The following is a 24,385-nucleotide window of genomic DNA, read 5'->3' as shown; positions in this document are numbered from 1 at the left end:
TCATTGTGGTCAGTTAATGTAGAGAGATTTTTAACCTAGGTCCCTTTAATGCTAGGTCTTGGATTAGGGACATAGAACCTTCAGATAAAAGTTTGGCCGCCATCAGTCCAGCCTTCTGTAGAAAACTTTGCAAAGTATGAAGTTAATCCCTCCAGCTGTCTTCAACACTGTATCTATTCAAGAAGTTGTTTCGGAGTTGATTTATTGCAGGGATAAAATACCAAAGAGGCATGGCTCAGAAAGTGGAACCAGTAATCCCAGATTACGGGAAAAGGTGTTTAAACAGTTTACTTTCTGGTAATAAGAAGGCGTTACACTTTACAGACTCTAGTGAATGGGGCGATTGTTTGAACAGCATGGGGAAAAATATATATATATATAAAATATATATCAGTGACCGGTAGAGATGAAATGAGCATTTGAACAAAATGAAGAGGCAATTTAAAAGCCTTTGAGAAAAATCAATAGACTGCTAAGAAAGAGCGGCCTTTTTGAGTGTTGATGGGCCTTTAAAGCTCTTCATACATTGTCACTGACTTTAGCAGCAGTGGAGAGAAAATTGCACAGTTTGGATGGGAAGGAGGGGGGTAGGGATCAATACTTTAGTTAGTAAAAAGATGCTATTTCACATCTGACTGGCCATCAGCCTCCCTGCGCTCACTTGCTCCGATACCTGTTTGTTAACAAGTCACTGAAGGCAGAAAGACCACATCCACCGCACGAATGACACCAAAAAATAGCCACTTAATTTGCTCTTTGTGTGAACTATTGGAAAGGAGACGCAGACCTCAGATTATCAGGGTATTATGTTATTTCATCAGTTCATCATTTCAAGAATACACTTTTTTCTTTTTTCCCTGGTAATAGGAGGTAAATATGTCATTGGGTTAGAGAAGGATCAGAAAGCTGAAAGCATTTCCACTACAGTGTGTTAGATTTCAGTAATATAGATTCATCTTTCATTGGCTTTTCACTATTTTCACTCTGAGGACTGGTGTAGTTCTGCTGTGCTGAAGGACCAAGCAGCACAGCCAAGGGACACATAAGAGTATCCATCAGAGAAAAGCAGCAGTATTACAGTTTTCCTATAATAACAGCCAACATAGTAAAACTTTTTTACTTTGAATGGCACTTTCACCAGTAGACATTAATAGGTATCAAAGGAACAGGCGGGTTTCTTCCATACTGAAAAAGAAAGGAAACACAATGTTTTGGCGTTGGAGCCGAATAAACCTGTTACCTGTTCCTTTACAGCCTACACATGCTGACGCAGCTACCTACTTGGACTATTAATAGGTATCTCTGTTTTTCAGAATTTCTCAATTAAGAAAAGAAAATTTTAAACAGATTAGTTTAATCTTAACGTTTTTAACATGCATAACAAAGCTATTTATTATTTTACTGAGTTTCAATTATCATTGCAAACAGAAATTAGATGCACTGACCATAAGTAATAATGTGAAAACACAGTTGTGGTATGTTTTATAAGACACTTCTGAAGATGACCATCGAATTGATGCCTGTGTTTCCAAGTTTAAACACATGGTGTTTCTATCAAACTATTTCACTTTACAAGTATCACCAAACAGTTTGTTTTTAATTTTTCTTGTTAACTCTACTATAATGATAAATTTGGATGAAACATATTAATCATGAATACTTTGGATGATATTTTGTCCTGTCTTAGTTGATCTTTTTGTATAAATCACCAGGCAATGGAACACAAATTAAAATGTAAGCTTTTTTAGTTAGAATTATTTTCTACTGTGTCATATTTTTAACTGTAAATCAGTTCACAAACAAGTGAGGAGCTCTTCAAATGTCAGCTTCCAGGCTGCCCCCAAAAGACCAAAGATCACTAAGAGAAATGGTAATGGTTATTCATCATAATTGCATCACGAACTGTAATCGTTACAATATTTCTGGTAAAACAATAGATTTGGTGAAAACTCAAAGAGAAACAATTTCAACACCTGCATCCCGTGCCTACCCTCTTTACATTTGCATAATTGTTCATTCATTTCTAAAGACTGCAAGCTTAGCAAATGCCCTCATGTGGGCTTGCTGAAGAGTTGTTGCATGCAGCAAGGATGATGATGTCTTGGAAAAACATTCTATCAGACATTATAAACCCCAGACTTTCCAGTCTGACTACAGAATCTACCTAACTTCTTCCAGGGATTAAAAAGAAAACAAACATGCGTTACAGAAACCAGACACTGAAAGTCTCAGTGACTAGATTTAGTGTAAGCAGAAGTTATTTACTGATTTTAGAGTTAGGAACAAATTAATAGAATGAAACAAATTAAAAGGTTTTAATTGATCTCTTAGGGAGAATGGCTTCTACTGCACAGAATGAAAACAGCACTCTCTCTCCAGTAGGTTGTCTCTTCTGGATAAGACATGGGTCTTAGGTTTTTGCTATTCTTTATATAGGACTTTGAGTAAGTAAACCAATGAGGAGGGAGACACTCGTACCACACACATAGTGGGACAGACTCCAAACGAGCCACGCATTTCTTCCCAAACTAGCAGGCTAATGGCCATGCTCTGTAAGCACCAAAGGAGATTTAGTTTATAGGTCTTTTTCTTTGCAAAATTAAGGGATACAATTTCTAAAATTGTCCAGCTCATACGCTGACTGGCTCATGTGACATCTGCTGTAGTTTCTTGTGCCCATCCCCACATGGCAGGGGGGTAGACCATCCCTTTACTAGTGTCTGAATGATCACAGACCTGGTGACACTGCTCTACTGCCATCTGCTGGGTGAGCATCTCCATTGACTATGTGCTGTAACTCTGATGGAAGGAAAATGCAAAGGCATATCCAGAATCTCTCGTGAAAATCCTCCATCCATTCAGCAATGGCATCGCAGATAGTTTAGCTGTTGTAATAGTGACACTCATGTTTCCACATATGCTGACATGCTCATTAGAGACGCTGTAGAACAACATTAATCTTTTTAAAGCACAGTAGTGATAGAATGGAGGAAAAGGAAAAGGAGCAGCTAGTTCATAACAACCTATCCAACCTGCAGTGGAGGTGCAATCAACTGCTTAAGCTTAATTACACAGTTGATCTTACCACCCATTCAAAATTAAACAAATGAGCTGAGCCAACATCCTGGTCCTGGTGATCCTGGTGACATACCTGTTGGTTTTGTGTTCCAGCTGAACCCTAAATTACACATTGAAATTCTTCATTGACATAATAATAATAATAAAAAAAATAATTTGGGAACTATTTGTTCCCAGCTCTTAAACATGTTTGGCATAAAATTTCAAACTTGTGACCACACAAAGAAAATGCAAATATTAAATTGATGCAACTTCTTAGATCAATAAGGCTTCCATTGTCTAATGAACTCGGGATGGAATGAAAACCAGCAGGTGTCTCGGTCACCAGGACCCGGATTGGGAACCACTGCTGTAAAGGCATGGCCTGAAGAGACCTCTGAGCCCAGCACTGTCTTTAGAGTGTCAGCTCACTGCTCCCGAGTCAGTTCTTTCAGGCTGAGGACGGTCTGAGCCTCACCTGGCTGCTCTTCTTGTTGTTTTCTCTTCTCTCTCTCCAGACGGGCCACATCCTCTGGGTTGATGGGATTACCCAGCTCGTCTCTTGGGATAATCACCCCATGGAACGGACACTGTCCAAATTGTTTATTTTATGTGTAAAGAAAATAACACAACTTTTAAATCTCAGTTTACAGTGCCTTGCAAACATTTCCACTACATTCCAATGATGTCCTTGTTTTGTTTAATTACAAATGATTTATATTTAAAAAGGTTATATTTTTTGGAACTAGAATGTTCAGACTGAAACCTTGTACAAGTGAAAGGAGCTACATGTTAGCAAAAACAGCAAAAGAAAACAAAATGTTGGTATTGACTTTAAAAAGTGTGTATACACCTTTTGTGATTCAACAAAATGGGAGAACATTGGAAGAGCATGAAGATTTGTGTAAGGCACTGTGTTCCCATCATTTTAACAATAACAACAACAAATAATAATATTAGATCAAAATATCTGTAAATATGTCCAAACTAAGTCTGTATCTGTTAATCCAAACAGAAATATCTGTATTTTCCAACTCCAAAACAGCGTTATTACAAATGTCTTTTACTCCCCAACATAATACAGAATGATATGTCCAGCTGGTAACAGAAATAACTATAATCCAGAAAGCAATTTCAACAGTAACACCAACCTTGACTCTGTCCTGGCGTTCACAAAGTGTGCCATTGGGCATTGGCGCTCGGCATTTGTGCTCGACTGGCACATACTTCCCAGGAAAGGTGATGTATCTGGACTTCATCAAGGCCGACAACTCCTCATTCTCCACTTCTTCTTCCACCTCATGGGGCACCCAGAATTGATGCTGGGAGCTGAACCTGGAGGACACGGATATTCATGGATGCATGGAGTTCTGCCATTTTTTAATTAATTCAGTTATGTACAGTAGAGAAAACTTTATATTTCCACTTGTTTTCCTGGTTCTGGTTCTGGATACAACTCACTGCTTTCCAAGGCATCTTGGGCCACAGTAACTCACAGTATGTTGTTGTGGCTTCTGATGAACTGAAGATTCTTCTCAGAATAAAAGTGAATGTTCTTTAGCCACTGCCTGTCATATACAGTACACTATCCATACATTTTCTAACTGGTATTTGTATAGAAAATAAAAAAATGCTTTAAGCTCCAATTGCTTTCTTTTAATATTGTATTACATAAAATCAAAAACATTATGCTCACTTGCATATGTAAAAACATTCAAATAAATATCTAAATATTATATGCTTTATGTAAGACAAACATGCATAAAAATATAAATTTGCATATATACTCACAAACAATAATGGTAAATTGTAACTGCTTTTTTCTATTGGCATTGTATATCATGCAGCCATATGTACAAGCATAAACATACAAATCTAGATGACATTTATTCGTAATGTTAGTTTCATTGTAAGTGGGGTGCATTCGGTTCAACACCAAAGCCTTTGACGAAGCAGCAGGGCAGCTCTGAATGTGTTTTTACACAGTAAATGACACCCTCTTGTGGTTAGCAGCACTGTGTAGACTTGAGAAAGCCAGGTTTCATGTTCACACACTCCTGCTGCTAAAATCTACTTATCAGAATCCCAGCTTCGTTCTGGAAGTTAACATTAATTGTTTCTGCAGGAATCTCCTTTTTTTCCCTCTACCTAAGCTCTCTACCCACTCCCAGGCAGATTCTACAATTCTAACGCCAGTCTGAAAACATCTTCACGGTGTAGCCCCATCGTCTTTGTCAAGAGCTGCTGGTCCTTCATGCTTTCTTTTACTCTCTTAGGTTTTCTGGGCAGGGCTTATTAGTCATCCCATCGACCAAACGCAAATTGCTTGGTAATCGAGCTTTTACTGTCTGCGCTCTAAAGCCTTAGAACTCTCTCTCACAACATTAGCTCCTTCTCTTACAATTCTTACATCTAAATGAAAAACCTTCCTTTTTAAAGAGCTTTTAATGTATTTTTATGGCGGATGTCTGTAGTCTTTTTTTTTCACCATTTTGCTCAATTGTGGCGACCGGGTTTAATTCAGATCAAGAGTTGCGCTGATCCTCCCTTGAATAAAAGGAAAAACCTCTTGTGAGGTTCAAGGCAGCTAAATCCACTAACAAATGACAGAAATGACAGCAGAACAACCCAGGCAACCAAAGCAAAGAAGAATTTCCTTGAGGAAAATGAACTTACAAAAAGTACTATCAAGAACATTCAGTATGAAATGATATAATGCTCAAATCTACAGGAAGCAGCAACGGTACAGTACTTGAGTATTTTTCCAGCAGTGGGCTGGTCCTGGCCCCAGTAGTATAGGTCCAAGCCGAATGGCATTACAGGGGCTCTTGCCTTCTCCTCCTGCTCTGTCCCTGTCTCGCCTCGGGGCTCCAGTGTGCTCGCTGCTGACTCCGAGCTTTCAGGCATGCTGCAGAGAGATTATAAAAAATCAATAGAGGATAACATGGAGCACAATTGCTGTTCTAGTTTCATTAACCTCTTGCACACGAACACTCACATTGGCTTGGATCCTCTGTGACTTACACTGCTATTAGAAATTAGAATCCACCGCTGAGTAAAATGAAATGAAGTACCTCGTTCGGGAGATTGCTCCGTAATTGCACAATGCTACAAGAGGTCAGCGCTGAGTAGTAAGCAAATATTAAACGAAGGGATCAGGCTTTTTTTTTAAACGTTATAAGCTACAGTTTTCAATAAGAGGTGACACTTGTGAAGTAACTGTGAAAAGACATTTCAGAAGCACACTTAACCAAATAATCTTTAAACGGTCACTAATTTATAAGTAATTAAAATACTTTTGGATTTATTCTTTGTACGTCCAATTATAGTGATTAGAATAGATATAATAATATATTAAATAAAATGTTTTAGTAATAGCAGAAATAACAGTGATAGCATTAGCCATAGTAGTATGACTAGAATAGTAGTAACGATTATTATTTGTTTATTATTACTGTTAACAATACTATGACTGCACATGAAGCAAATGTTTTCCAGTTCAATAGTTTATGATTTGCTCAATGTACATATTTTCTCTCTCTATTTTGCTTTTTCATACAATAAAGAGAACTGGAAAGGTTGTGAAAATCCTTGCAAATGTTGAGCAGTGCACAAGCACCAATTACAAAGATATGCGACTCACAAATGAAGCAGAAAGTTAAATCTCAAGTACTCTCATGTCCTACTAATTTCAGTGGGCTCTATAAGCAAACTACTGTCTGATTTTGTTTTCCCATCTGACAGAGGACCAAATCACTAGCCTGCCAGTTTGAAAAAGGCCAGCTCCTTCAAAGGCTGCAGAAAGGCCTCATTAAAAAAGCCTGGGTTTGTGCTGGTGTGAGGCAGAGGAGGGGCCAGGCTGAGCCCAGGAGAGTACCTGCTGGCTTTAGCGGGTGGCAGTCGTTGCTTTAGGACTCGGAGAGTAGCGGCAGCACAGGTGGGGTCCTGCTCTTCTTCATTCTCTCTTCTCTTCGCTCGTGGTTGGGGGCAAACAGTGGCCGGTGGTGCTGGCTTCCCTGCAGTCAGCTCAGAGGAGGAGACAGGCCCCAGACCTGTGGTTCAACAAAGACCGAATGCTAGGCTTAGCAGAGCACTTTTATCCCCTTCCGTTATTTTTTTATCAAAGCAATGATAAGCAATGACTCCAGCAAATAAAACAAAAACTTTCAAATTCCTTTCAGAATTTAGAGGAAGGCGGAGCTACTCCACAATGCTTTGCTAGTGAGCGACAACATATCAAATGTGATCAAATACTAAGCATTCATCTCTCATTTTAGATACTGTTTTGTTGTATGAATTTTAAGGAAGCACAATCACACCGACATTATGACCGCTTTCTCTTATGAAGACCATTACAATATTGCAGATCTGTAATTGCACTGATCAGCTGAGACTGATCATCAAACAGATGAATGTTTGAAAAAGAGAAAGAACCCAAAAATATCATCTTCAAATGATAGTGTAACAGCTTCTTCGCTATAATGGAACTCTGTAATACAACAGAAACATAAGGTAAGTGTGTACGTTGTATATTAGTTACCTGTATAGAAGCCAATTTTAATAAGAACTGGTAACATCATAGAAAAAAAAATTGATGTCTGCAACAGAATGCAGACAGAATAAGATAGTAAACAGAAATGTTCCTAGAGGTAATCTGCAATCCTGCAGCATGAGATTTTAAAGAGCAGTGAATGCCACGGATTTGAATTGAATGTCACTTGGGTACTTTTAGAATTTTCAGGATCACAATTTGTGACTTCAGACAGTGATTCTGAACTAAATAACAGACTGAGGAGTTAACAGAAACCCCGTGACCTGACCAATCATCCCATCTTAATCCAATTCCCACACTCTTGAACTTGAGGAACGTCAAGGCAAGGTGACCTTAGACCCAATCATTTTGCAGACCAGTGTATATTAAGGAACTATTCAGATTTTTTCTTATTTCTTTCTCCAGCTTCATGTGTTAGTAAATATTTTTAAGTCATTTTTATTATTTAAACTACAGTCGCAAAACAACACAGTAATTTTACAGGTAGATTAGTTGTTTCTGTAAAAACTGGATCTATTGTGATTGAGTGTGTGTTTGTTTGTGTCCTGCAATGGACTGGGGATCCGCTCAATGCTTGCCTGGATAGGCTCCAGCTCCCCCATGAGCCTGTATTGGATAAAGAGGTAAGAAAATAGATGGACCCTACACTTTCCTTTTGTTTTGTTTATAGAGGGTTGAGCACCTGGTCTGTTGGCCAGACTGTGACACAGCCTCAGTCTGCCTGCTTTGAACTACCAGCATTGCCTTACTGGTGACCGGTAATTCAAAGAGACCTGCCATCAGACTGCATTACTTTGCCAATCCACTCACTGAAGGAAAGTGTTAGGGGACTAAGTACTGTTACTAAATACCTTGCATGAAGTGAAGCACAATGCCCTTTTTTTGTACTTAACGAACTTAACTTTACACACAGTGATTTAGTGTTTGATGCAGGTTCAACTGATTAAATAACTCCTTCTTGTTGAAAAGAACTAGTTCCCCCCCCCCCCATACTAAAATTGCAGTCTCTAAAAAAACAAGCACTATTTTATGTTTTACAAGTATCTTACTGTCTGTCGGATTTTTCTTACTCTACTACAATTTTTCATCTCATATAACTACATCCAAATCACAAAAAGATTTCAGAAAAAGATGCCACATGAATCACTTTGCTTTAAAACGGCACATAGCTGCTTGTGAGCCAAGTTTATCTCATCAGTTTTGACAACCATTCCACGAAAAGGAATATTAAAAATTCTTAGAAAGAGTTCAAAGAAGAACAACGAAAGTGATTCCTGATCTCAGGGGATGGTCATGTACAGAAAGGTTAAAAGTGTTTCTTATAAATCTGCACCTTTCTAACTCTACACCTTTCTTATAGTTGGTGGTAGGTGTTTGAGTGTCAAACATGACTAAAGACATCTTAATCATATTTTTTGTAAAATATTCCACTTTTGTGCTAAAAATAGTAAAAAATGTAGTATCTGAACAATTTTCTCCTTTTAGATGGAATTTCTGCTACGCTGAAAACTTTTACTTCAAGTTTTAAAACAAGTGTCTTAAGCTATTTTTAATCATTTCTGGTACACATTCAATAAATACATACTGTAATCTTATAACAGGACAATACTCCTATGAATACAAGAAACTTTATTAACAATATGGAACTGCTGTTAATGAAACAAAATTAAAAATAAGTATAATTGAACTTCAAAATAAAAAGGTTTAATTGTAGTAATGATGCTCATGATTCTTTTGTGGGCAAAATACAATGAGTTTGTTTTGCACCACTTATTAACAGTCACTTTCTGACAAAAAAAAACGATAAACTTGGGTTGCATACGTAATAAATAGTGAATATGGGTGCAGCGGAACTGTGTTATTGAGATGTTTCCCCACATCTCAATACTCCCTCCTCCTATAGTGCCGAGAAAAGATGTGCTAGGAAGTTCAAGTTAGTAAAGATGATTCTAATAACATCTGAGATAATGATTTAATAAACATCTGAAAAAGCCAGCCGTCTTTCAACTGATCTGGTAGGAACAAGTCACAGGGGCTGAATGTGTGCATAGCCCTAGGCTTGGACGATAGAACATAAGCATTTTTTTGCAGGTGTCTTTTAAAACACACTCTGATAAAACATGTATGAATGATAAACCGCATAATCTTTCTTGTTGACATCCATCCATCCATTTTATAAGCACTTCTAATTCAGGGGCCAGAGCCTATCCTGGCAAAGAAAAAGTGCTATCCAATACGTTTTTAGACCTTTTATGGGAGAAAACCAGAGCACCTGGAGAAAACCCATGCAACCACAGGGAGAACATGCAAACTCCACGCAGATAGCACCTCAGTTCCAGAATTGAACCCCAGGGGCCCAGCGCTGTGATGCAGCAAAACTAAAACCTGCACTGCCTCTCTTACTGTACAGCAAAATTTTCTTTCACATTTGACTTAAAAAAATGCAGAACTATGCATTTAAAGTGAATTTTGGATTTTGAGTGATTTGTTTTAGCTGTGGCAAAAACCTTCACAGTTAAATGTGAAATATAAAATGGTTGTCTATAGATCTACAATTCTTTTGCCTTCTTGTAAATTATTAGAAAAATATAATCCTTCCAATTTACCCATTTAAGGAATCATACCCTTGCATATCTTATTAATCTGTTGTGTACTGCTTTTTAGATTTTAGATTTGGGAGATATCATTTTTAAATTAGGCACCCCAGTGGAAAATATCTAAATTGTTTTCTACTATATTGACTATATGTATGAAGCATTTCAGTAACATAGGAATATTTCAGAGTCTGAATGTCCACTGGTGTGCAAAACTATACCAAAGGGTTATGTCATCATTTGCGTATCATTGCTGAGACACATTTCACACTCAAGTCAAGTCTTGTGTATTTTCCTTTCACCTGGGTGGGCTGGAAGAGCTAAAATGAATTGACCCCCAGGTCAGAAGAAAGACCCCAGCTAAGCTGTGTTTTGAAACAGATCCAAGGAAGGCATTAGGCCATGCTGCCTGGTTCATATAGTGCAGTTCAGGCACAAAATTATAAGTGACAAATTCTTGATGCAGCCATCAGCTCACAGTGATTCTGGGGCAAGGCACTTGACCTTTCTGAGCTACGGCCACCTCCCCACTCCTCCACCCCTCCCTCAACCAGATAGTCAGAGATAAATTGAGAAAGAAACAGTCTCCCTCTACTCTCAGCCTACTCCCATGTTCTCTGTACCAACATGCAAGATACCAGTTACAATATTGCAAATAATGCTGCAAGTTCAAAAGATTTTCCACAAACAAGTATGTTAGGGAGAAAGAGTTAAAATGGCCTGTCCTGGCAATCACATACTTAAAATAAAATGGACAATATGTGCTCTGAAATTCTGATATGTGTATGATGTTTGTGGTATATAATGCTGTGAAAAGTATTTTGCCAAGGTTATTGTTTTCAAAAGGATCAAGGCTGTCACCATTTCATATGTCAATGTAATCATTATTTGTAATGTTTTAGAATACCATAGGGCAAATACTAAAGGGATTGAAACAGGAATTTTGGAAGTGGTTCTGAAGGAATGAAACTTAAAAATGCTGCCTATCTAGACTAATTTAGCTAGATGATCTTGGCTCTGGAAGCTGGTCTAAAAACAACCACTTAAATATTCACTTCACGTCTAATTTTAGACAAAAATGTTCTCCTCTTACATCTTTTAATATGCTGGGTCTTTGTACATAAAACCAGCCAAAGCAGTGCAGCAACTTTTCTCATTTCACCCACAGAGTGAGAAATGAATCAGACAAACGTATTGGCAACTGCAGTTGTCATAGGAAGAAGATGTCAGGGAAGATGACAATAAATGCTTATTTAATTCAAGTAGTAATGCTGTTTTATTGAAAAAAAAAATGCAGAAAAATGCAGCAGTCAGGTTAACCAAAATGTGGCAACTCATAGGCACAGATTTTCCTTTTTTGTCCATAGGTGCTAACAAGTGTGAGGGCACATGATGCCATCCACACTGAAACCTTTACTATTTTTGTCTTGGAAGATGTCCAAAAACATGTCACAGTGTAGTCTTAACTTAAATCACCTGCATAAAAAGTCACTTTTTCGACTTCTCCCTTGTCATTGATGGTCGCAAACTACTCCACTTGTGTCAAGTGCTTGTGCGCATTAGACTCAGATTTGTGCAATACTAATCTAACGCCAATATTATATTTTTATTGCGGTCATTGTTTTATTAAAACAGCAACATTTCCTTCAGTGGAAAAAAACGTTGGCAAATCTAGTCCTTCGATCCAGTGAAATGAAGTGAAGAAAAATCTTTGAACCTAAAATGTTTGCAATATAAACAAGACAAAAAACTTCAATATGATAAAGATAAAATAATAGCTCGGACTCTTCACTCAGATAGTAGCATACGTGTTGTGTGTATCTCAGGCCATGGGTCCTGGACTTGATTTGACAGCTCTGCCGTCATGGCAACTACTCCATTTCAATTTCCTGCTGTTGTGTTTCATGTGTTTGTTTTGAACAACACACCTCACAGAACATATTTAACTTTTTCATGTACTAATAGTGAGGGCAAAACATCACTGTTTATTTCATAACATTATATAATAATGTTACTGAATTTTCTTTCATGTCTTTCATTTTGTCAGGATACTACATAATGGTTAAAACCTTAAACATACTTAAAACATGTAATAGGTTTATTCCATGCTGAAAAGAGAAGAAAAAAACTTATTCGGGCTGCAGACCCACCTGAAATACTTAAAACATACCTGATACATAACATACTTTGTAACATATATGAGTAGGTAAGCAATAATAATAAGCTGGTTTGTGAAATAAAAAATAACATCGCATGTATAAAATACATATTTTTTCACAACAGTATTCCAATCTTGTTCCTGTTCTGTAAACCTTAGTCCACTATATCACGCTGATTCATTGTGTCATAGCAGAGTTCTTCTGAAAGGCATCATAAAATACCCCCAAATCCTTTCTTTTTTTGTTCAAATTGACCAAAATGGTAGCTATTTGTCTGAAGCAATAAAGTTGAGGGTGTTAAAGAGATAAATCAATAGCAGGAAATAGAGAGGCCTAGCTGCTGGCTGAAAGTTAGGCCGCCCAATGCTGGCATTATTGATTTTACTGAGTTCAGCAGGCCTTGTAATTAAAATGTAAATTTGAGAAAGAGATTATGTCCTGACAGAAATGGTGGGATTAAGGGGGAGATAAAAGCTCCTCAGTGAAAAGTGCAGTGAAGGAATGAAAGAAAAAAAAGAGTGTTAAGAGAAAGCTTGTTTTCCTTAGCGCTGGGCTTTGCGGTTTTTCTCTGGAAGATAACGTCTCGTTTCAACAAGAGAGTAAGAAGGATACTACAAGATACTTAAATTTGAATTTGAAATCTGCAGCCACATTATATTGTATTCCTTTTACGGGTTTTAACACATAACATCCGCTTACATGGGAAATGGAATTTACATTTTTAAGAGATTACAGCAAATCAAGATTAAGATTTAGTATATAAATCAATTTTACAATTACTTTACTAACCTATACTGAAATATATACTGATTACTATACTGAAGAAAACTTTTGTAAAATCTATTCCTTTTTTCTAAAAACAGTAAATTAACATGTGTGTACTGTACATCTTCGTTGTGAATATGCTGCACAGTAATTGATTCTTCTGTGAAAAGCATGTTTCAACAGAGAAGTTAAAAGTTGATACTGACAATAAACATGCATTCATGACAAATTCCACATTCAGTTGATTTACCCATTTTATAATACTGTAAGATCATTACTTATTTCTTCACAATAAGGGAAATAAAAAGAAATTGGAAACGCATCACAGCATATTCACTTCATAAAAACCTCAACAGCACACCTTGATACTTTATGTACATAGGCTCTGAAATTCCTGTTGATTATTAATAACACCCCTTGGTCTATACATACATTCCAGCAGCAATGCCAGACAAGAGACATCTCCAGCAGAGACATTTCCAGCAGTTCTGTAATTGTTCTATTCAATTACACGGCAGCTTGACACTGGACTCAAGGAGGTGAAATGGCCAAGCCCTTCTTGCCACACAATGACTAGGTGCTGACAGGAGATAAGAGGCAGAAATCATGTGGATCTTACACTTTCCAAAACACACGTGACTTCAGTCTAAACGCTAGCTCATCAAAAGCTTCCTGGTAATAAAACAATAACACTAATTAAATCATTCTTAAAGTATATTTTAATATTCCAGAGTCATACACGTAAAATAGATGTCTTGTGCAAATTGTTATTTAATGTGAATATGCTCATAGAAACACACCAAGACTTTGGTACAGACACATCACCTTAAAGTGCCTTAATTTTGCATAACAAAAATGTGTGATCTGTAAGCTTTTAACTGTTATTACTACTTTTCCTATTTACTATAATGCTTCACAAACATGTGAATTTGCAGAAAGCGTTTCACTGCATTTGTTTCACATTTTCAGGAGACCAGATGGGAGGTGTAAATGATGGCTCTTGCTAATGAGAGGTCATTATTGGTCTTGTTTTGTTAATTTGGCATCCATAGATCATTACATACTTCACTAACCAAATGAGTCCCAGTCTTTGGCTTAAATTTATTTAAAGAGCAGATGATAAAGAAAGGCTTTAAACGTATGGCAGGGAATTTCCAAACCATTAAAAACAACATTCAATTCAAATGTGTTGCATTAAACTGAACTTTAAGGATGTGAAAGCATTTTATAGATGCTGCTACCAATTCTGAATTAGCAATGGCATTTTATTACCTGGCACAGAAAGTTCATCTTTGGATATGTACGAATGAAAATATAATAATTTAATGTTTTTCTGTCTCTTTAGATCTACTATATAGTTTCAGTTCTTTGATTTCAATGAGTTTCATCAGAACCTCCAACCCAGTGGCAAATCAAATTCACAGCTGGTCACCACTAAAGACACGTAACTGCGCACCACAAGGACAAGTTAAAAAACAGGCACGTTTGTGCTGTGTAAAGGTTAGGATTACAATTATGACTAAAATTCAGCAAACATGTAATTACGTTTGCTTTTAAATACAGAACATAAGATAAGTTAACATGTAGCAAGTCTTTTTTCAAACATTTGATTTTTGTCCATTTTTGCAGCGACCCGCGAGACAAACAAATTGAGAGTTTGGGTCTTACTTTTTTTTTCTGGGAAACAGCAAAAAAAAAACCACCTTCCCTGTATTGCAAATACATCCCACAGCACAGCAAAGGCATCAAAAATATTCCTGTGTGTAGTTTGGGAAAACTAAACTCTAACCCTAGATGGGGCATTTCTAGAACATCTTTCTTAACCTTTGTCTTAAACTGACTTGAAGATGTGTTTTAAGGACTCCAAATTAGTTAGAATCATTTAAAAAACAAGCTATGAAATATTATCAATGTATATGATGTTAATTGGTTTGAATCTTCCCAATTTGTCTTTACATGCATGTAACATGTAACATGCAGCTGAAATGGTGTACAAAATAAATGTTTTTGTGCTGTGTAGAATAACAATTACCACTAACGTTTGGTCAAACGTATTACTGTGACTGTTTTAAATGCAAAAAATAAAACAGGTTAGAATGCTGAAAGTGTTGTTTTTTTTCCTCAAACATTTGATTTTTGTGCATTTTTGCCTGACCTGTGGGTCAAAACAATGGTGAATTTGGGCCAAACAACTTTTAGCCCAAAAGAAACCTATCTTTTAGCACTTGCCTTTTTTCCCTGTATAAGGAAAAGGGAGCAGCCTGTACTGTATATACTGGTAAATGAGCATCTGGATGTCTGTGCTTCTACATCTTAGAAAGGTGCAAGACAAAAGATTATTCAGGTGGTCTCTCCCTTTATTGCTTCATAATGACTCTGTTTATTTGGCTTGTTGCTGTCCATGGCTCAGGTCCCCCGCAGCTGAGAAAACTCACCATACTCTTCACGAAGGTGGTCTGGAATGTGTGGCTCGTAGCCCTCCTTCTCCGGGACGTCCTCAAAATCATCCTCTTCCTCGCTGTCTGCAGCTGCTTTCGGCTAAAGGAGGGGGAAAGACGTCAAATCAATACACAACTTCAAATGCTCCTAAATATTTTTTTTAAAACAATGATTTAGTCAATCATTTTTAAAAATCCGGTTTGGTGAAAAAGTCTTTCTCCCCTCCAGGATTTTCCGAACCTTTTCATAATTTCGCCGGTGAATGTAATCAGAGCTTCGTGTGCGACCTAGGGATATATAAAGGGAACCTGAGTGAACAAATAACACCAAAGTGTGACAGTGGTTTAATTTATTTCATAATCAAAGTTGTACAACATCCAGCGTCCCCATGTTAAAAAGTCAACACCTCCTTGGATTCAGTAACTGGTGGCACCACCTTGATAAATGCAACCAAACGCTTCCTGTAACCGGTAACCAGACTCTCACCATCATTGTGTAGGAATTCTGGCCCATTCCTTCATTACATACAGTATTGCTTCGACTCAGAAACATTTAAGGGTTTTCTAGCAAGAACTATTCATTTCAGGTCCTGCTACAACACTTCTATGGGGTTTTAGGTCTGGACCTTGACTTGGCCATTCTAAAACAATTTTCTTGTAGACTTGCTTGTCTGTTTGGGATCATTATCTTACTGCAAGATCCAAATGCGCTTCAGCTGCTGGACAGATGGCCTGATATTCTCCTGTAGAATTTTGTGAGACAAAGGAAAACTCATAGAAGAGCTCCTATTTTGTATTTTTTTCCCAAAAGACAGTTGGGTCGAGTGAATCCGGTGTGCTGTGTGTATAAACTGATATTATTTATCAGGCAAACTGTTTCTTCTTCACATTGTTATTGTCCGTAGTTAAAATGAGAAGTCTAGAACTAGAAGTCATTTTCATCACTTCTCCGCTCAGTTCAGCATTCTACATTCTAAATTCATCACAGCACTGCAATCCATACAGCATGTTAGGAAAAAGTCTCCTCTGTCACTTCAAACCTTTTATTCCTATGAACCTTGTCAGCTCGAGTTATTGCACAACTGATACCTCCGGTACTTGGGAGGGCAGCCAATTTCCTTCTGAAGCAAACGATGGCACCCAGCAAAAAACAAACTTGAAAGAGATTTGGAAAGATTAAGAGAAGTGCACACACAACTGCTGTGATAATACTGAAACATTATGCGGTGGCAAAACTAGGGATAACCACAGAATTAAATGTGACTAAATACTTTCTGCATGTAGGAGCAATAAAACCATGTGTTCCAATAAATCCAGCTTATTGTTCTTTATGTTAAAACATGCCAAGTTTTTAAAAACTAAGATGAAATATACTGTAGGTCCTTTTTCCAGAAAAAAAACTACAGTGAGTAAAACACTGCGATTTATTAAGAACAAAAAGGAATGGCTTCTGTGCTGCTATACTAATTAAATCCATACACTATTTATTAAACAAAGTTAAATTTTTATTGCTTGTCTTTGACACCAGTCCCAACAGACTCCAAACAAAACAGTGTTGTCTTTAGCTTTTTTCTTTATTTTATGGTCACTTAAAATAGAGCCATTCATTTAATTCTTTTCACATGTTTATTTGCCTGGAGATTATGAAATGATTAGAAGCTCATCCGCAGTTCTCTTTGAGCTGATTAGCACTCAGATGGGACCTACCTCAACTATTTGTGATTCGTAAGATTTACTGCAGATAGAATACCCAACTATGCAATAACAGGGAAGTCTGAATATTTAATTCTGATCCTTAATGGAATTTCCAGTTGACCACATCCAATTGTTTTTTGACTAGTGGCCTATTAATTGCAACTGGATATAAGAACACTTTTTTCTCCGTCTGTGATACAATCTATTGCTAGTGAAAGACTGTTGTGACATAAGAGCGAGAGGCCTTGTATAAGGCTAACACTGTGGGCATTAATACCAAACAGTAAATAAAGGTGCGTAAAAGACTGTAGCTTTGTCCGAAGGGTGTCAATCTCGAATGATTTGTTATTCAAAGGGCTGAAGACTTCATTGTTTCATTTACGGTGCCCTTCGAAAGCACAGCGGAAGGAACACCGAAGTAAAAAATATTCACAATGAACTCTAATTCATAGAGTTCATAAAATATTTTCAGATAAAAAAAACATTATTATTTTTTTTAAATTCAAGTCAATTCAGTTGTACATTCCTGAATCAATTAAACAAATTGCTAGCGCATTTCAAAGAAGCAAAAGTTTTGGGACAACTAACTGACAGGTATGTTTGGTTGGTCAAAAGGTTGTTGTTATTTGATTTGGCTCATGGAAGATCCGTGAACAGCCAGGAATTCTGAAATTTGTTTTTAACATTCTGTCTGTTCACAGAAGAAAATGGTTCCATACGTATTGGGCGGTGCTACAGCCTTATAATGAAGCAAATTACACAGCCCAGCAAAGGAAGTACTTCATCAGGAAAATCATAGACTGACCAAGTCAATTTAAAAAAACATTTAAGAAACAGTAAAGAATTTCAAAATAGCAGGCAAGAACTCGAAGTAGGTCAGAAGGTCTTGGCAAAGAACCTCAAATGATGAATATGTTGAGCAAAATGGATAAGACTTTATAAAGGTATCCAAACATTCAAAAAGACATCAAAACAAGTACTGACCTTTACTCTTTGACATTTACTTAAAATGTTCAAATACCTATAGATACTTGAAATCACGGTATTGAACAGAAAAGTATGTTTTGGTTCTAAAGTTCAAATTTATTCATGGAATGACCCAAAACAAAATGTATATTATAGTTACAATTCATACAAATTCCCTGACAGTAAAGATAAAATAATAGTTCAGACAATGCTGTCCCAAAACTTTTAGGAGGGAACAGTGTTCAAGTCAAGGTGTACAATAGAAAATGTCAATCCGATACCTCACTACTTTAACGGAGTGCAATAACATTGCTATCAGTGGGGCAGCCAAACACAACAGAGGGGTTATAGTCTTCATGAAACACATTGCTGGCTTTTGTTCTGGGGTCTGCACACAAGGCTTTATAATTATTTAGCTCCAGCTACTTTGTGATAAGTAGCAACATTTGAACAAAATAATCCAGTCAATAAATAGATTATGGATACAATTACCTAATGCTTAGCATTATAGACTTGTTCTCTCTAGGAAATGGCAATGTTACAAGATAGCAAAGTGTTCTTCCCATGTGAAATGCAGTTTTCCGCTGCTTTTTCCCCCCATAACATCGGGGCTATAAAGCAACCAGTGACCCAGAGGTGAAAGGCTTTGTCTCCCCCCTGCCAATCCACTCAGACACCCAGCCCCGGACATGTTAATCCCTTCCATTTATTCCTGAGGTGACTAAAAAGACTTGCAAAGCATGAAACACAGCTTACAGATTTAAGGATAACCAGAGAATACGGTTCAGCAACACCATGAGCCATTTATTTTTAAGTTCAGACGAGAGCTTCAGCTTTCAGTGCGTAGGTTACTGATAACCATTTAGAAATCCAGTGAACAAAGAGAGGGTGGCTGTGTAGCAGGCCTGACTGGTGACAATGGGATATTAAGCCCCTCACCTCTGAGGTAGCTTGTGATATTCCAGTAAAATCCAAGTCTTCAAAGGATCCAGTGTGTGCGGCCCTAATAAAATCAACTCTCCTTCCATATTTCAGAATGAAGGTGTTCTAACATTGAATATGTTTTCATAGGGTAGTATGAAAACAGCACGAACAGACACAGAGAACACACACTGCGCAGTAAGTTGACTTGTAAACATGGAAGCTGCAGTTCACACAGCAGGCCCTGGTTGGAAACTACAGGAAGTAATGACTTGTCTCCGAACGCCAGCCTGACCAGTGCTATGCAAAACACTGTGAAGATGAAAGAAGTCTTCAGTTTCCACATTTTAAAAATGCAGAAGAGCTCTTTAAAAACCTACGGTCACAACCCCCATGTTCTTTTTATTCGTTTTCTATGAAAAATAATTTTTTTAATGACTCAAAAAAGTCCATGATGGAGAATCTCACACAATACGGAGCACATAAAACTAGCTGAAACTGACTTTGCACTATCATTATTTTTAGTTTTATGATATCTGGTAACTGAACATACAGTATGATATTTTGAAACTGAAAACAAGATGTATATGGGTCTGAATACAACATAAACCCTGAGCTAAAATACTAACCACCCCAACAGGGCAGTAAACTAAAAGTGCATGATGCAACTACAAGTGTATGTTTATATCTTCCCAATTATTTTTAAATCATCCTTAAATCAATATGTCTTAAATGCAAAAGTATGGCAGAAAACAGCATGGAAAGACACAGAAATCATTCTGTGGGTTAAAGGTTAAACAGACACTGTGCAGTTAGTAGATTCAAGATATCCTGGAAGCTGCAACTCAGACAGATAGGTGCCTGGTTAGTTACTACAGGAAGTAGTTACTTGTTTGTCTCAGCTTTAATGCACTTATCTGGGAGACTGGCACTGAAATATCATCGCTGAGAACTCAACTTCACAAACTGCTATAACCATATGAGTTGAGGCTTCACAGAATAAGAGGCAAGTGAGAGCCCGTTGAAGCCACTAGGCAGCACAGAGGCAACCCCTGATTAGGACTATCGCAGAGTAAATGGAATGTCTTGTGTTGAAAAAGGGAATTCAATGCTCTTCCTTTTATCCTGCAGGTCGCGGGATCTCCGTTTTATTTCTACCTCCCACTAAAGGCACAGGCTGCAGGTAGTCTCTCAAAGATAATCTATCACTGGGGCCCGTAATTTTTGTTATCACTCTAACACTAATCAAAAGAGAAAACTGTCACCAGCGCTGACCTGTGAAACGTCCCAATTATACTCTTCAGAAATGACAGGGGCACTTAACTTCCCCACTGAGTAAATGACGACAATCAATCAAGTTTGAATAACAATGAGCCACGGAGCTGAAAATTATTTTTTGGTATAGAATCTTACCCAGGAATTTATGAAAGGTGAAAAGCAACCCAAGGTTTTGCAGGGCATTATGGTTCTCGGCTCAGGAACCGTGTGCATCAAACGCTAAACAGAATTTATGTGTTTTAATTTCCTCAAAAGGTAGCTGTGAACCATCCTGGTGCTACAATGCATAACATATAATGCCATTTTTTAAATATAGGGGTCATTTTCATAAAACATTATGCTTACTGTTAGTGCCCTTCTTTTATGGAGGGCATTGTCTGTGTTATTATTATTCCAATGCAATTCGCCTTCTATAATGCTTAATTACTCACCAGATCAATTTTAAACTTAGGACTAATGAACAAAAAAAGAATTTCAGTATCTGTTTGAATTTTTATCTTTTTCTCATTCTATCTGTTTTAACCCTTTTCTGATTGAACTATCATTCTCTTTAATGAATGCCAGAACAGAGGACTCATACAAATCCAATCCTGTCTTAATTAAACTGCAATTAAGTGCTCTTCGCAGAATGGGTATTTTAAAAGAACTTTGCTTCATGTGCTCAACATATGCAACGGCTTCAAATTTTGCATTTCATAGTCGCAAAAGTACAATAACGTTATGACAGAAACTATTTTCTGTCAAGGATTTTTTTTCTACCAGAAGGTAATTCATACCCAAGAGCATACAGAAGTCACTGTGATGCATTTCCAAGTTCATTACTGATTTCTATACCTTTATGATTTTTTATCTTTATCTACAGATATTACCGTCTTATTTATTGTGATGCATAATGTCCTGCAGAAAAAATATCATCACATCATTACATCCGAAATGTAATGTGATGTCACAAAAGCTCCTTTAAGCTATCCAACTGAAATTCCCGTTTTCCTGATTTTCCATATCATTCATTATTATTTGTATTACATAATAAAGGTTCTAAAGTGTCAACGACAGGAGGATCTATAAAAAACACCTACACTAATGAAAGATAACTATTCATCCTGCATAAACTGATGCCTCATTCGGATATAATCCTTTCTCACCACAGAGATAATAGCTACAGATTTTCCTACAGGGGAAACTTTCGAGAGCTTTTTTGTTCTCAGTATCACAAACCCAGCTATCTCTATGCCGGTTTACTGCAAATGAAAGGAATTTTAAGCAAAAACAAAGTCTGTAGCTCTTTAATTCTCACACATTTTTTTGCATTTTTATAATAAAGATATTTCCACGTAATTGACTTGACTGCTGCCACAGTACTTTGCTTAAAGGCCACATTCGCTTTATTTCTAGAAGATTCCAGAGCAGCAAGAAAAAATAATCTTGCACTTGTACTGCATCTGTCAATATATATAAAATCACTGCTCTTTGCCAACCAAAGACGAAATGGTACAGCTATCCCTGGAGTGAAATGCAAGAGACATTCTGTGGACGAACACCATATGACAGGAACACATTTGGAAAAAACTGAAAAAGGAATGAAGATAAACAAAGGGAAAATGAACATATTTAATCTATATAATTCGTCTGTTGTCTGTTCTTTAAACATGTGAGCAACAAGCAATAGACTGGCAGTCATTTTCTATAATGCCATTTAAAGGTCCCAGTATTTCAGGATTCTCTTTCTGTATTCACAAATTAATACGAAGAAGAAATCACTTTTCGGCAAAGTGTATTAGAAAGGCATTTTTTGTATAGTAATCTAATCCATTTCAAAGTGCTTCTGAGAGAAAGTGAAAGGAAAGCAGCAGCACTACGAGTATCTCATTGAGCATATCGTATTATTTCCATAAGACGTTATTTTCCCCTCCCGCTTACAATTTTGCCACAGAAGATTAAAGCTACTCCTTTGTTTATTTAGGTTGCCATTTTTAATCCAAAGCAGTTATTCCTCGGCTGATAGATGAAAAAAGAAGGGAAAAATAACTATTGCACTAGAAAGTCCTGGCCAATAAATGGTATTTTATTTTTAATGCACTTTAATTCTGTTGTGATAATATCATGGCTGCCAACTTTAAAAGGCAGTGTCATAACTCTCGTATAGCAGTGTACATAAAGGAGAATTACCTTATATAAGGCAGCTTTCTGCTGACACAGGCACGCCTAACAGAGGCCCTTCTACTTGGGATCCTTTTGAAATCAATTTACATTTAAACCGTGAAGCTTGAGTTTTAAAAATTAGGCAATTTGCATTCCTTCTAAAACGACTTTTTTGTTCAACACACAAAGGAAAGTTAAAGCAGCCAAAAAAATGTATTCAGATTACCTTTTCAGTGAACTGAAAGAAAGACTGGGCCTTGTAATTAATAAAAGATCACGACTGTAACCGTGCTACAATTTAATTCTCTTTTGTTAATAGCTGATTTTTTTTCTACAACCAGAACTCCTTGTAGTTTCCTATGTTTTTTCAACCCTACTTAAAGCACTGTAAAATGATGTAAAAATACTTTTGCAAGACCCCTTATGAAACCTCCAATAGATTTTAAAAACAGTTCACCAAACAAACAAAAAACAAAAGATGGGATGCAAACATATTTCAATGTCATATCGCGCATGACCAGTAACAACGGACAAAAAATACACACATTTGCAAAGACAGGACAAATAAAATTGTAATCCCTTAAGATTTTTTTCTGTAAAAAAATTTCTAGTGCGTCGCCTTGGACCCCTAGCCTTGGGTGGGGATCATGAACCAAACTAAAACTAACAATAAAACTAATGCAAGCAAGAGTCCACTTTTTCAACTGAACTCTTGCTTGCATTAGTTTCTGTCCTTTCCATTCGCACTACATTATGCTGACCATTTTTTTGTTATTCATAAATTCCCTTTCACATTAACAGGACACTGATTAAATTAGTGTTGGCAAGTTCCAACATTTACCACCAAAAATGAATGCACCACAGCTGAGGTCCAGTTAAGCTCCCAACACCATTGTATCAGTGAGAAACAAGCCCTTTTCATCAGCTTTTTGGGAACTTGGTATTGCAGAGAAAAGACAGCATAGAAATATGGAGAAAAATTAAACTATTACAGATTATCAGACAAATTTGCCAAAGACCACAGCAGAATCACACAGCATATTAATGATATTTAAAGCAACCAAAGTCCTGTGTCCGTTATAAACTTTGCTCTTTTTTAATGGAATGTATCTTAGCGCTGCTGTCATACCTTTTCTCTTGAAAGGTGCTCAAAAAGATAATGAGGTGCAGGCTAAATATCTGCCACTTAAAAGGAAAAACACACTCCACCAGCCTAAACTGTTCTCTCTGCCATCCAATATATTTTGTATGGTCTAATTAACTCAGTAAGCAATCTCAATTACTTTCTGCCCAGGAAACCATTCCCCTGGCTCACTCCTTAAATAAGTCTGTTATCCTTTTAAAAAATGATCTTCTGAGACATCCTCGGACAACTGAACTCTAAACTTCATTTGTCTTTTGGCAAGTTTGATGGCTATGCATTTAAAAACCCATTCTATCTTATAAACTAAAAATTAAATGTACTCAGCTGTGATGGTCTTCAGTGCATCTGCTATTTATATGCTAATACCCTCTCTTACTGGAAGGTCTTGCAAATTATTACAGCAAACCAATAACTCAGGTGCTTCTACTCACAGCCAGGCACATGGGATAATAGAATTAAACATTTTCCATCGAAAGGAAAGCAGAAACAGGGGGCTGGAGAGGTTGTACATGGGGCAAGGAAGGAGGGGGGGGGTTAAACAGTATCACACTTTAAAGCTATTCACAATTTTCCTGATGTATGATTGAATATGCTTCCCTATGGACAGATTCTGTCACATTACTTAACAACAGCTTTTTTTATAACAACTAACAGTGATCAGGAAGGATGTGCAA

General features: G+C 37.0%; 1 protein-coding gene across 1 annotated transcript in view; it reads right to left on the bottom strand.

Moving 5' to 3' along the window:
- The window catches only part of uvssa (UV-stimulated scaffold protein A), a 43,077-nt gene that overhangs the window by 5,751 nt on the left and 12,941 nt on the right, over positions 1-24,385 (bottom strand). The window contains exons 8-12 of the mRNA XM_088932672.1: positions 15,563-15,665; positions 6,935-7,109; positions 5,810-5,965; positions 4,209-4,392; positions 3,536-3,647 (exon numbers count right to left, since the gene is read on the bottom strand). Of these exons, the coding sequence (XP_088788798.1) occupies positions 3,536-3,647; positions 4,209-4,392; positions 5,810-5,965; positions 6,935-7,109; positions 15,563-15,665 (730 nt within the window). The remainder of the gene's footprint in view (positions 1-3,535; positions 3,648-4,208; positions 4,393-5,809; positions 5,966-6,934; positions 7,110-15,562; positions 15,666-24,385) is intronic.

The sequence above is a fragment of the Atractosteus spatula genome, chromosome 1 (assembly GCF_055471065.1).
Source record: "Atractosteus spatula isolate fAtrSpa1 chromosome 1, fAtrSpa1.hap1, whole genome shotgun sequence".
In the NCBI taxonomy this organism is placed as follows: Eukaryota; Metazoa; Chordata; class Actinopteri; order Semionotiformes; family Lepisosteidae; genus Atractosteus; species Atractosteus spatula.
This window is presented reverse-complemented; position numbering and strand designations above follow the sequence as displayed.